At 28.4% G+C, this 15,407-nt stretch overlaps 1 protein-coding gene and 1 pseudogene across 1 annotated transcript; both read right to left on the bottom strand.

Moving 5' to 3' along the window:
• Positions 1 to 1,471: 1,471 nt before the first annotated feature.
• LOC106339028 lies at positions 1,472 to 3,948 on the bottom strand (annotated as a pseudogene).
• Positions 3,949 to 7,321: 3,373 nt separating this feature from the next.
• Positions 7,322 to 7,891, bottom strand: LOC106339026 (mavicyanin-like; the record flags this gene model as incomplete). The annotated part of the gene is made up of 1 exon (XM_013777863.1): positions 7,322 to 7,891. A coding segment is annotated over one exon (570 nt), but the record flags the coding sequence as incomplete, so codon positions are not given.
• Between the last annotated feature and the right edge of the window lie 7,516 nt (positions 7,892 to 15,407).

Below are 15,407 nucleotides of genomic sequence, written 5' to 3'. Positions count from 1 at the left end.
AGAATCACAAACGAAAGTAACCCACCCAGAATCGTTAGCTTCTATGACTCTATGAACCATAAAAAATTTAGAATCAAAATCTTGAGTTTTTTTAGCTCATTGTGGAGAGAAAGTGAGAGATATGTTGTGTTTAGTTCACAAGAATGGAAAAAGAAGAAGGGTAAATCGATTTTCGGAGCATTAAGAGCTTCAAATTGGTTGTTCATGGTGGTTGTGGTATTGATGACAATGGCAATCTTGTAATTACTTGAAGATGATGAGGGTGAGAGAGTAAAAATATCATTTTCGAAGAAAAAAAGAAAAAAAAAAATTGATGGCATTTTCGTAAATTATATGAACTTGTGGGGTGAATAGGGCAAAACCAATTTTCAAAAAAAAAAGGAGGTTAGTTTTGTGTTTGACTTTAAGTAATAGGTCAATTCTGCAAAAAAGTCTAATTTGTTTTAGATAACAGAATAAAAACGGGAAAGCTGACAAAATATGTCTATTATAATTTCTTTTTATCAAAAACTTGTTTATTAATCTAGAACGTCTAATTTTTTTTGGAATAATAAGAGTTTTAATCCCATTTTTTATGGAAATATTAATTAAAATATTTTAATTTATACAGTTTCTAGATAAGTTATAGCTAGTGTCTAATTACTCTATTAAAATATAAATAATTCAACTAAAAATTAGGAATCAATTTCTTTCAAGTTTTCAAAAAAAATATATGAATAGCGAAAAACAGTAAACATAATACATATAGAAATGAGGAAAATAAATATTTGGAATCATGTTAAATATTAATTAAAAATAACAGAAAAACTTAAAAATCAAAATAAATAACTTTATATACTTTTAGGTGTCATCTAATTTTTTGGTTTTAGTGACAAATCACAAAAAAATAAAATATATAAAAGTAAACAATGTCTTAAAATATTATTTAAATTTAAATGATTCATCCCAATTTAAATGATCCTTAGTCAGTTTTAATTTATCTAATTCAGTTAAATTAAATTTAATCAAAATGAATTACGACTAATTTAATTATATGATAAAACAATGGGTTTTTCAATATATTTATTTTTTGTGAAAATTCAAAAATTTGTCTTATTTATTTTTTAGTATATTTAAAATTTTAATATTTCATTAAAATAATTCTCTAATTAACCAAATTAAATTCTAAATATTTAATGTAAATATAATAATTTTCTAATTAACTCTTCAGTTGTTTGATCAAGAATACTAATGAATTCGATAAAATTTAATCGACGGAACATTCATATCTAAGAAAGAAACTAGAAGGTGAGTAGGGGAAAAGCTAAATTTAATTATAAAGAATATTTTCAGTTTAAATTTAAAAGAGTATGTTATAAGATAAATATATAATTGATCCAAAATTATGTTGAAGAAAACCTACAATTCACACGTAGACATAAAAAGATCAAGTAGAACAAAAAAGGAAATAAAACGTTTGTGATTGATCTAATCAACCTAAGATGAGAAGAGAAAGTAGAAAGAATATGCTGAGTCCAATCCAAACAATAGAGATTGATGCTGCTCTATGTGGAGCTGGTGATGGACCTATCTGATACAGTGTACCATTACTAACTGGTGAAGGAGATGACGAAGATGTACTAGGCGATCGAACCGGTCTAGGAACTGGAGCCGGGACATGACCCATTGAGACCGGAAAGAGAGGATTTGAAGTTTTTGTCCTATTTTGCAGTGACCAAGAACACCACATATGAAGTTTTGGTATCCTGGTTTGGTTAGACTGATCCTATCAGACCCGGTTTGGTTTATTGCTAACGGTTTAGACGGTTGACACAGCTCGAAATCATTGTGAGTGACTTCAATGACATCGTGAAAAACATTGTTGTATTCGAAAACCAAAGAGTCTCCAACTTGAAAAGTTTTCGAAGAAGGAAAAGTTTTCGAAGTAGCCCAAGCTTCGTAATTGACGTTCACCATGGTCCATCCGTTTGAGTCGCCTACTTTGTGTACGGTTCCTCCAAAAGAAACTCCAAAGAGAGCCACAAGAATCTTTTCTGCAGATAATGTACTCTTATCACACATCTGAGCTTTGCAGATGATGTCCTCATCTTTTTTGATGGCTCTGAGGAGAGTCTAGCTGGTATTATGAGTATACTTGAAGAGTTCAAAACTGTCTCGGGGCTAAGGATTAATAAGGAGAAGACTGAGCTGTTATTGGATGGAAAATGCATGGTTAAATGTCAGGAGATGGCAGAGAGGTTGGGAATTAAGCAAGGGGCTCTACCTATTCGCTACTTGGGAGTGCTGCTGTCTTCAAAAAAAATGAAGAAGAGTGACTTTCAACCTCTACTGGACAAAGTACTTTACAGATTCAACTCCTGGACAGTCCGTCATTTATCTTTCGCGGGTCGGTTCCAACTCATTCAAGCAGTAATCTACTCCACGATTGCCTTTTGGGCTTCAATCTTTATCATTCCAAAAGAATGCATAAAATTGCTGGAGCAAATGTGCAATGCTTTTCTTTGGAGAGGAGCTCCGACGGCTGCTAGGGGAGTTAAAATCTCATGGGTTTTAGTTTGTACTCCCAAAGAAGAAGGAGGTTTGGGTCTAAGGAGGTTGGAGGAATGGAATTAAGTGCTCGGTTTAAAATTGATTTGGCTGATCTTTGCAGCAGGTGGATCTCTGTGGGTTTCATGGATCCGAAGTCATTTAATTAGGGATAAAAACTTTTGGGAGCTTCAACCACAGAAATCAGATAGTTGGATTTGGAAAAGCCTCTGTAATTTGAGACACATTGCATTCCCTATGATAATATGTGAGATAGGTAATGGAGCTTCTGCTAGCTTTTGGCATGATAATTGGACTTCTCTAGGTCCTTAGATCGATATAACGGGACCTAGAGGACCAGGGGTCACGGGTCTTCATGGTGACGCAGTGGTTGCGGAAGCTTTAAGAGAAGATAATTGGTGGGTTAATAGAAGCCGTAGCAGGAACATGCTTATTTCTCTGGTTCGAGATTGCTTACCAGAAGCAGGCCCTATTATCTCTTCTGAACCGGATTGTAGTTACTTATGGAAGCTAGGTAACAGAGTTGCTTCATGCTCTTTCTCCACTGCGGATACTTGGGCAGCTCTGCATCCTCAGGGGGAGTCAGTGTTCTGGCACCGACAAGTTTGGTTCCAAGGGAGGATACCGAAATACGCCTTTATTACTTGGGTGACTGCTAGAAACAGACTGGGAACGAGAGATAGAATGCGGAGTTGGGGACTTCAGGTGCCGTCAACTTGCATTCTATGCAACTTGGCAGATGAGACGAGGCAACACCTCTTTTTTTTATTGTAGTTACAGCGCCGAATTGTGGACATTTTTCTGCTCGAGATTGAATATTCACCCTCCTGTCCTGTTTGAAGATGGTTTGAGATGACTCAGGAACCCATCTCCTGATGAGTCCGTGAAGCTGATAACTAAGCTCGTATACCAAGCAGCAATTTATAGTATTTGGAAGGAAAGGAACAATCGAATTCATAATCAGAGATTTGGCCCGGCACAGGCAGTGATCCTTGAGATGAAGCAAGCTATTCAAGCCCGATTAGATCCTTTATCAAGAGCCAGCAACTCTAGAAGGACTGATACTACTCTGCTTGGCACTTGGTTTAGTTTTTTTTAGCAGAGTCGATGAAGGTGAAAAGGACTGAAGGGATAGAAGTTGAAGTTGAAGAAGTTTGAAATTATAGAAGTGGTTATGGTAGAGAAGTTTAGAAGAGTTAAAAAAAATTTGCAGGTAGTTTGAAGATCTTTGTATAGGTAAGTTTTTGGTTATTTCACACGGTTGTTGGCGCCTTTTAGGTGTAAAGATGTATCTCTTTTTATTAGTTCATAAATGAAATAAAGACCTTGATGATTAAAAAAAAAAAAAGCCACAAGAATCATCAAAGAAGTGAAGAAGGGGTTGCTCTTGATCAAAGCCATATTAACCAATGTTGTAAGTTTTTTTTTTTTTTTGATAAAACCCATGTTGTAAGTTCTTATCTTTTTTCCGATACGAGGGAATTAATTAACCACAACAAACGAAAACGAGTTGAAAAGATAATTGAAGTTTTGAGTTTGTAAGTCAGGGAGGGGAAAATTGTTAAAGGAAAATTGTTAAAAGCTCTACACGAGTTAATTCAGAATTCTTAGAGAAATAGATTGGTTCATTTTAACCTATATCATATTTTTTATCAAACAAACTATAAAATTGATAAATAATGTACAAAAGAATATTCTTGCACTTTCATTAAATAAAAACTACGGAATTGCCTAATATGATTAACGTATATATGACAATTAATGATTATGAATAATAAATATTTGATAATAATTTTTTTTATCTTAGCCTTTTTTTGTTTAATTTTATATTAATAAAAGATATTAAACAACCACATTAACCATATAATAAAAAAATTAAAATTTTTTCTTATATGTTATATTTTGAATTTTTAAAACGACTATAAATTATTAAAAATGTTAAACGTCTCACACTAAAATTTTGTGATCATTAATTTAACTCTTTTTTGGTAATAACAAGATACAAATGATCATAAATCGTATGAATATGAAGTCTCATTTATTAGACATTCATATTATATATTAATATAGTTTAAAATTAAACTATATAAAATAAAAAAATACTTAAATATGATAATTTTTAAATTTGTATTGAAACCTTAATATTTTAATTTTGAAATTTGCACTAAAAAATTCGCACATTAGAAATTTTGTATTTATCATATGAGTATGAATTCTCAATAATAAATATTTATATTAAAATATACTATATATCTATGTCCATGTCATTGAAATTTAGTTATATACCATATAAACTAGGTGATTTGCCCGCACTTGCGGGCTTTATAATCTTACAAATATTTGTAAATAGATATATTGTAAAGTTTTTTTATAAGATGAAGTTTTTTTATTTTAATAAAATATATTTTATTACGTAAAATAAATTTGAAAACATTCATATATATATATAAAAATATATACATGGATATATATTTATTTTTAAAATATTACGATGTAAAGTATTTTTGGATAACATAATATATAATTTTTTTAATTTATGGTCATTATATATTAATAAATTAATCTAATATTATTATTTATTAAGGATAATGATGATTTTAAACGCTTTAATTTTCAACGTGAGAGCAAAAAATCACTTCGTAAAAAATATTTATTTTTTCGTATCTTAGCCAACTTTTGTAAAAAAAATATCAAAATGAGTGATTTTGATTGTCCTAATAAATATATCTTAAAAGATAGATGATTCATTCTATCTTATATGTTATATATACTAAAATTAGAACCGATTTAATATTACTAAAACCAAATATAATGTAAATATATATATATATATAATATTTTAATGTTATTAAATTAAATATAATATAAATTTAAGTATGATAGTATTGTTACAATTTTTTAATTATTTTGAAGATAATGATAAATTATCAGTTAAATTACTAAAAAAATTTATTAAAATTAATAATTAGCATAAAATATAATTAAATCTAATCCAATGTGTATATCCTCATATCCAGCGAATGAGAAATATGTTTTCAAGAAACTTAAGTAGAATCATGATTCACTAAATATGTTTCAAAGAAGTATTGGATTTCCAAATTATTTTAAAATCATGAAGCGTTAACCTATAACTTTCTCCTACATGTCAGTATGAAATTTTTTGATGGTCATCCAATCACTTTCATTCAATTCACTGGATATTTTAAAACATCAGCAAATTCCTTTTTAATGCCTTCATCAATATTCCTTTTTAATGTCTGATCTATCTTCTCGCCGGATACTATTAGAAACCAATCAATATTTCAAACATTTATAATATAATAATATAACTAACTATTAAACCTCAAGAGTCAATGAACATGTCAATTCGTATTGCAAAATCAAGGATTTCAAAATAGTCAATGAAGATCAATACATATTGCAAAATCAAAGGTTTCATTATGTCCATCAATAAACAGAAATATGTATATACATGTATCTACTGACGCTAACATTCACCAAGACAAAAAAAAAATCAAGGGTTTCATTATGTCCCTTAGCATGGTTAAACTTTTGTGATAGTTTAAAGAAGATTTCCCGTATAAACTTAACGTCAAATATTATAAAATCGGCAAAGTCAAACATTATGCATTTAGTTTACAATAAATAAAATAATATCAAATTTTTATATAGATGATGATTTTTAAGTTTTAAATAGTAATGTAGATCGATCATTTAAACTAATGATTCAATTAAATTAATTAAAATATGACAAATAAGAAAATTATTAACTAAAATTGTTGAAAACATGACAAATAAGCAAAATATATCATGAAAAACATGACAAGTAAGCTAAATCACTTCTTAAATAATAATATAGATAAATAAATAAAATGATTGTTTTGATTAATTTACCAAAAAAGTATCGCAAATAAACAAGATGTATTGTTTTTATTTATGTCCTTACTCTAATTTAATTATATACATAATACGTAAATGAATACAAATAAATAATAATAGATAAAAATTACTTTTATATATAGCGCGGGTCTTAAGCTAGTATTATTTTTGAAGTAGATATCTTATAAAGTTTTAAGTAATATTGATGGCCAAACATCCATTAAAAATATTTTTTTGTTCACTATATCCGGCCGTATAGATACCATTTTCTCTTTCTTTCTTTTTTTTTGTGGAAATTTTTTTTCTCTATAAATAGAAACATTATAGAAAATCTTTTGTAATTAACAGATACTTCTTCTTATAGGTGGAAAAAAGTATATTGAAAAAAAGAAACTGCTATAGTTGTAAAGAACTCAAGCAAGCGAGTAACTTGGTGTGCTATTATCATGACATATTTGAGCATATATCTCCCTATTGTACCTAACACCAACGCCGTTTATGAGAAAATTAAAGTACTTGAGATGACTAACTATAGGATTTATTAACTCTTAACACAATGATATATAGACTATGAAATTCGATATGATAATCTAACATCAATCTTATCCCTTTCACTTGAATTCTACAAAACTTGCGGTCAAGTTGGATTGTAGTGATCATGAAATCAGACTAAACTAAATTGAAGAATAATCGTTAACATGAATGGTATCGCTTAAAATTTATTATATGAATAGTGAAAAATTAAATTAAATTAAATCTGAATAACTTTTAATGGATACTAAAATTTGCTCACACCATATAAAACTAAATAATAACTATTAAGCATCAAGAAAATAGAAAAATAGAAAGATTCTTAGAGATATGACAAAGGAAAAAATCTCATGTGAATGATCTATCAAACTAAGATGAAAAGAGAAAGTAGAAAGTAGCTGAATCCGATCCAAACATTATTGGTTGCAGCTGCGCTATGTGGAGTTGGTGGTGGACCCATCTGATGCTGTGGAACATTATTAACCGGTGAAAGAGATGACGAGAAGGTAGTAGGTGATCGAACTGGTCCGGGAACTGGAGCTGCAACGGGACCCAAGGAGGCTGGTAGGACGAGGATTTGAAGCTTTTGTCCTATGTAGCAGTGACTAGGAAATCCGCATATGAAGTTTTGGTATCCTGGTTTTGTTAGACTGATCGTATCTGATCCTGTTTGATATCTGGCTAATGGTTTAGACGGTTCACACAGCTCGAAATCATTGTGAGTGACTTCAGTGACGTCATGAAAACCGTTGTTGTATTCAAAAGCCAAAGAGTCTCCGACTTGAAAAGTTTTTGAAGAAGCCCAGGCTTCGTAATTAACACCCATCATGGTCCATCCGCTTGAGTCGCCCACTTTGTGCACTGTTCCTCCAACGGCAACTCCAAAGAGAGCGAGAAGAATCATCAAAGAAGTGAAGAAGGTGTTGCTCTTAATTAATCAAAGCCATGATCGATGTTTTGGTTCTTTCTTTTTCTGGAACAAAAAAATCAATCGATGTCAAGGACAACGAGTTTGTGAGAGATTTGTTGAAGTTTTTGACCTTGTTTTATGGAGATTGAGAGGGGGTGGTAGGGTGTTTATATAGAGGGTTTGGTGCACCGCCTCATTTTCCTTATTCGCTTAGGTTAATGCAATTTCTCGTTTTTACTTACCTTTTCCCTCTAGTAATTACAGACTGAAAACTTTGAAATTATACTCATATATTTTTAATCAAATATTAAATTGTATTATATCTGCTTTCCTTTTTCTCTCTTGTTTGTTGTCTTAAACTGCCCTTTCAATCGAATATTAAATTGTATATTCCTGTTAAATGATGATATATTAATTTATTTGCTTAATATTTTTTTAAAATAGTAGAATCATTTTGAATGAACCGTAACGTCTGATTCCTCCACCACCTCCAAGCAAGAACCTTGAATTCAAATCCTGCGACCCTGCTTCTCCAATAGCTGTGTACAACACCTGCCACGATCTTGTCAAGCTCACTGTAACTGGAATCCACTACTTTATTAGTTCAACGGCCGCTCATTGTAGAAGGATGGGCTTAATTCCATTAGTAGTCGCACCTATGGACCAGTTTAATTGGTGGTTACTTACTTTCAAACCCCTTCATCACTAAGCATTAACTACTCAAGCGTATGCTACCTTATCAGCACTAAGTTTCTCTAGTTATTCGCTTAGTGCTTTTGTTTCGTTTATTTAACCAAAATACAACATAAAACTCACATGCACGATCATATGGTTATATCTTTAATGAAAGCGTCGATATTAACATCTGAAGAACCGGCTTTTGCAACAGCTCCACGACAGATCTCACTGAGATCGCAAGCCCCTTCTTCTCACATCTTTCCCTTCTTCAGTCTCTCCATCAATAAACCTTTTCATCAGTTCCTTGACCTCGTCTCTCCTCAACAATCATCTTAGCATTCAAAAACTGATCCCAAACCAAAGGAAACTTCAGCTTTGGTACTCCAGAATACATCCCTTCCAATGTCTCGTTATACACCCACAATGCGTCCAAAACCCGACTACAGCTGTGTGACACAACACACGCAGCTGATCGCACCAGCTTACTACAACACCCAAACTACCGTCAACAGCCTCCTTCAAACTTGACTCGCGTGATCCACAAGCTATCCGAAGGAACCGGACTCTGCTGTAAAAAGTAAGTATGAAGTAAAAAGTATTCCAATCAGACTTAACCACGATCTACCCAAAAATATTGGGACTCGGAATATTTTTTACTTCGTACTTACTTTTACTTTATTTTGTAGAAAAAAATAATGTTGGGTTGGAGATACCCTCAGCCTAAAGAAAACTCGTTAGAGATATATAAATTTAAATAGAACTAGATTCTGACCCGTCCTTCCAAAGGGCGGGTATATTTTTTGTTTTATATTTTTTAAGAAGTTTGATTTTATATTTGTGTTTTTTTCTGCAATCATTTTGTGTTTTTTCTTTGTAATCATATTTGTGCAAAATATTTTTTTAAAATTATTAATACGAGGTTTTGATAATTGTATTGAATTTGTGATGTTTCATAATTATACACACTTGTGCTATAGCCATTTCACACATTAATTTTGTACTTTATTCTTAAACAGCTATTATTTTTTAAATAACAAAGTATATAGTTATTAGTTATATTTTTTACCCGTGTTTTTTAAATGCGGATTTATTTCTGAAACAAATCAAATTTATTTGATATAAATTTATATTTTTGACTATTTATTTACATTTAAATGCTATAAAAAAAGTGTTATAAATGTGCAGATTATAATATGTTTAACGTTTTAATACAAATAATTTTGATGATAAAATATGTAATAAGGTTTCAATAAAATCATGATATTGTTGCATTTATTAAAATTTTGAATTATTAACGTAATTAAATATTCGTACTCGAAAAACCAATATGAAATCTACCCGTAAGTATGGGTCCCGAATCCGATTAAATTCGACATATATTCAAAAATATTGATTTATTGTATTTATCTAAATTTTGCTAAATTTAATTTATAATATAATTTTAATATCTTTTGTGATATTTTCATATTTGATCTGAATCTATGTTAAAATGGTAAATCTAGTGATCTGCATATAATCCAACTCAGATTTTGTATTGAATTATAAAATTTCTATTTAAAAACTCCATAAAATCCGGTTAAAAACCAATAAAATTGGCATTGACATTTAATGCTTGACTCGAAAAAAAAACTAGATAAATCTAATGATCTTTTATTTTGTTTTAATTTAAATTTAATTTCATGATAATTATTATTATTTTTTTTTATTTTTTGTAGATAGATTATTCAAGTAATTGTTATTTCATGAAACTGAAATAAAAATCTATATGTATTTGGCAAATAGAAAATAATTTTTATATTAACTTTTTCAATGGTAAATAATATTATAATAATATATTATCTGTTTTATTAAAAGAATATTAAGTATAAAATTAGATTTTAATTAGTAGTCATAATAGTAAGAATAAAGGTGGATATTAATTCATTGGATTAACTAATGTATAATGTATAAGTAATGTATTATTTGTTGATTAATAACATATATTGTCCGTAACAAAATGTCTAGATGATTTAAAAAAAAAATTGTTGTTTATTTTACAGATTTTAATCGACATATATCAATAATTTTATTTGTACACTCTCATAAATGTTGTAGTCGTGGATCCTAGAATATAGGAATCAAAGGAAACCGTGTAAAGTATTTGGGGTTTTTTAGGTAGGTCAAAATTGTTAAAAAGGTGGTTACAAAATACTCCATCTGTTTCATAATACTTGATGTTTTGCCTTAGTGCACAAAGATTAAGAAAACTACATTTTTCTAAAAAAATATTTTAAAGACATAATTTTAAAATCTGTTAACCAATTATAAAAAAAGACTGTAAAATTTAATTGGTTGAACAGTTTTCAATAAAGTTAAAGTTAACATTAAAATCTCAAAACTTTATGTAAATTGAAACAAAATAATCCTTCTAAAACATCATCTATATTGAAACGGAGAGAGTATTTTGTAACCACCTTTTATGAGAAAATAATTGTTAGACTAAACAAATATCAATAGGTTATAATTATAATTTAATAGAATAGATTAAAGAATTATCAAAATAAATAAATCTATGTATTATGAAAATACTATAAAGTGTGATTAAAATAGATTATATAATTAACTTTCAGAAAGTAAAGAATATGTAAAATGTGTAAAGCAATTAAAAATAAATAATCAATAATAGAAAAATATAAAAGATGTCAAATTATAATAGTAATTAAAATTATGTGAAATTTTATAAATTTATAAAAAAAATTTAAAAATTAAATTGTATTAAATTTAAACTTTAATATATATTAATTATGATAACTACTTTAACTAACATAGAATGAAAGATATTAAAACATATTCAAAATTAACAAGGATAATAAAAATATAGAAAACTAATATTGTGATCAAAAATATTTTTATAATTAAAATCCCCAATTTGAGAATATTACCAACAAAATGATAGATAAGTAATAATATAACAAATATAAAATCCAAAACATATTAAATGACTGTAAATAGTTAAAACTAGGTGAAATGCATGAAATCTCCATAATTTAAAACAATTATTCTACATTTTTTCAAAAAATTGTAAATTATACACCATATAACTATAAATATAATAACTAATTGTTTAATGAGAAATTACCTAGGGTAGCATTTTTTAGTTTATCTTCACAAAAATAGTCATCAATGAAGAAAATGATCAAAATACGCTTTTATTAAAGGTTAAAAATAACCCTAGGGTACATTTTTACCCTAGAGTTAATTAATCTAGACTTAGAGTTTAAAGTTAAGGGGTGAGTTTTTGGGACAGAGTTTCAAATTTAAAAAAAAATATATATATATTAAAAATTTCAAAATAAAAAAGGTTATTTTGGTCATTTTCTTTCTTGAGGGCTTGTGACAAAAACTTAAAAAAAGCTATTTGATAGAATTGCCTTTGTTTAATTGTAACATGCAATTTTTTAAAACCATACAAATGTTATCATATTTTTTTAATAAACATATAAGTTTTTTTTGTTCCTTAATATTTTTTAGTTTTCTGGTATTTAATATTATTATGCATAGGAATATTTTTTAAATAACAATAAATATATACACACAGATTTTGGATAGAATATAAACATGTAACAATCTAGTTGATAATTAATGATTACATATATATATTACTTCTTTAAAATTATTAGATTAAACAAAATATTTTAGATTTTCATTTAAATAGCACACTTTATAAACAAAATTACAAGAAGAAAAAAATCACATTCTTTTGAGACAAGACTACTAAACAACTTAAGGTTAAAGACATCACATTGTTGTTTAAGAAAACCATGAAGATACAGACAGCTCTCATGTGCATATTCATCATCTCCCTATTTACTTTACATCAGTGTATGTAGATTTTTGCAATTATATTACTTATGTTTTTTTTTGTTTTTTATCTTGTTAATGTTTGGTTGATGTGTGATTTTAATGTGAAGGTGCAAGGACGGATATTAGAGTTATATATGAATCAAAGCTAATCATAGACTCAAAGTGTATGCATACAAAATGGTTTAAGAAATGGGGTTGGTGTTGTGTAGCCTTTAAAGGTGATCCTTGTTGGCCCGACAAAGCCGCATGTGATTCAAAATGTCCTCGTCCGCATCTATTCTATTAAAACAGCAGTGTGACCAATTAATAAAAAGTTATGTCCAATTAAAAATAACTGAATTTTATATAACTGCATTTAATTATATCAAAACACTAACCACGTTATAACTTTTTTACCAAAAACAGTTATCAGGTTTTCTTTGAAAAAACTTTTTATGATCATCAATTAATTTCCCAGTAACAAATAACAGAAGTCAGACATGAATACAGAGTACAAACTACAATCGATCCATCTGTGGTTTCCGAAATCACTTTGTAGCTGCTTTCCTTTATTCCACTTACCGGTCTGAGACAACAAAAATTAAGACAAAGGCCCTGTAAAACACGGGTAAGGCATCCAAGTTTGTCGTAATTTTTTTTTGAGTTTAGAATGTTTAAAACTGATGTTTTATGGCAGATCTATGTATTTGAGACATAATTAATACTTAATCACACAACAATTTGATACTTTACAGGAAAATAGTTGATGACCGCCATGAAAATAGATTTACAGAGTCAAACCCTAAAAAAAGATTCAAGGGAAGATGATGCAAAAATTACAATTATGCCACACATTAAAACGATAAATTAAATAAAAAAGCAAGACAAGTTTTTGTCGTATAGAATCAGAGAACTAAGAGCATGATTAACCCTGAGTTCTTAGGAGATGAGGTTCTTAGCGGAAGTTAAGAATTTTTTTCTTAACTTTTAACTAAAAAAGTTAAGAACCGGTTCTTAAATAATGACTTTAAAAACCGGATTTTAGTTTTTTAGTTAAAAGTTAAGAAACAGTTTCTTAACTTCCGATAAGAACCTCACTCTAAGAACCCCGGGTTAATCATGGTCTAATCGATTGAGCCAACAACATTTGCCACCAGACCACTGAAATTTAATATTATTTATTCCCATGTTTATTAATTACAAAATCCGGTTCAACCAATTCCAAGCATAATCGATTAATTTTGATTCTTAATAATTACCATAAATGACATTTCTTGATTAGTTCCTGATTTTAGTCGTTTGTAAACAAAATCATTTTTTTTCCTTACTCACATTCATTTTGTTTTCATTATACACACTTGCTATATTTTCTATAGCATTTATAGAAATAACTTTACAAAAATAATTTTGGTCATTTATATTATTTCTGTTCATATTTATAATTTACATTTAAAATATACTAAAAACTAAGTATTCTGTAAATTTTTGAAAATCCGGTTGAACATGTTTGACCAGTCCCCGTAAGCATAACAAATCAATATCCGGTTCGATTTTCAAAACATTGGTTCCAGTTCAGTTTTCTGGATAATTTTGCATAATGTATATAAAAAATGAATAATCCAGATTTTTCAGTATAAATATAGAGTTGGGTTTTGGATTAAAAAGTATCCCAGTAATTCGGTTAATAAATAGCATTTTAGGTATATTTGGTTAATTATAATTAAATATAATTAATATTTGTAGGTATACAATTTTTATTCTTAAAATTTGGGTTTGCGGATTAGTTCTGTCGTGATATATATATATATATATATATATGATTTTTCTTGATTATTTATGAATTCGGTTCTGATTTAGTGGTTTCAGATAAATGTGCGTAGACCTATACAATATTTTATATAGAAATTCATATATATTTTTTTCTTAATTTCAAAAATAAACCCAGGTTTACAAAGCGCGGATCAAAATCTAGGTTTTCTAGGTTTTTGTTTAACAATTGGGCCATGAGTCACAATATTTTAAATAAATACAACGGGGTTTTAACAACTAAAATGAGCCTTTTCATTTACATTGGGTCAAAATTTACAAAACTTATTTTTAATTGCATGACAAATTACTATATGTAATAATAACGTTATTATCATTATATGAAATAAATTCATGAAAATTCAGTCAAAACATATAATTGTATCTATTTAATTACTAAACAAAATTGTAACTATATTTTGTTATTTTGTGAAAAAGTTATAACTGTTTAGGAATAAAGTGCCAAATTAATGTGTCAAATGACTATAGTACAAGTGTATAGTTATGCAACATCATAAATTCAATACAATTATTAAAAAAATTACTTATAATTTTTTTTAAAAAAAAATTTACACAAATATAATTAGAAGTAAAAACAAAAATATGATTACAAAAAAACACAAATATGAAAATTAAATTTCTAAAAAATGTAAAACAAAAAAATATACCCGTCCTTTAAAGACGGGTCAAAATCTAGTTCTCCTTAAAATAATATATAGTACAATTTATGTATTAAAAGTGCTTATTTACTGTATGAAAGTAATAAATAATATAAATTTATCTAATTTAATTTAACTTGAAATTATTTTGTTTTGAATTTTAAATAATTAAGTGTTTAATCTGCACATGCAGAAATAATCATTTTCTAAATGTTTATTATTATATACATTATCAATTCAAAAACCATCACAATTCAACTCTGTTATCTCTCCATTTATGAAGGAAAAAAATAAGCCAAAATCTTTATAGAAGATATAATTTTAAAACTAAGAATTTATCATAATTTAATATAATTTAAAACATTGTTTACACATTATTGGACTTTTATCCATATAATGAGTCAGAGATATTTTAATCAATAGTAAAAAAAGTCAAAACCTCTCTGACACGCTTCCCAATGAAGTCTGTATGGAAGCTCCCAAGCAGCGATTCCGCCCAGAGCCCTCCGCCGTCCACCGCTGGTGAACCTCCTCCGCCCATTCCCACCCCACCTGAACACCCTGATCCCAACCCC

Source organism: Brassica oleracea, chromosome C4 (assembly GCF_000695525.1).
Source record: "Brassica oleracea var. oleracea cultivar TO1000 chromosome C4, BOL, whole genome shotgun sequence".
Lineage (NCBI taxonomy): Eukaryota > Viridiplantae > Streptophyta > Magnoliopsida > Brassicales > Brassicaceae > Brassica > Brassica oleracea.
Note: the sequence above shows the minus strand (reverse complement) of the source record. Positions and strands in the feature narration are given on the sequence as shown.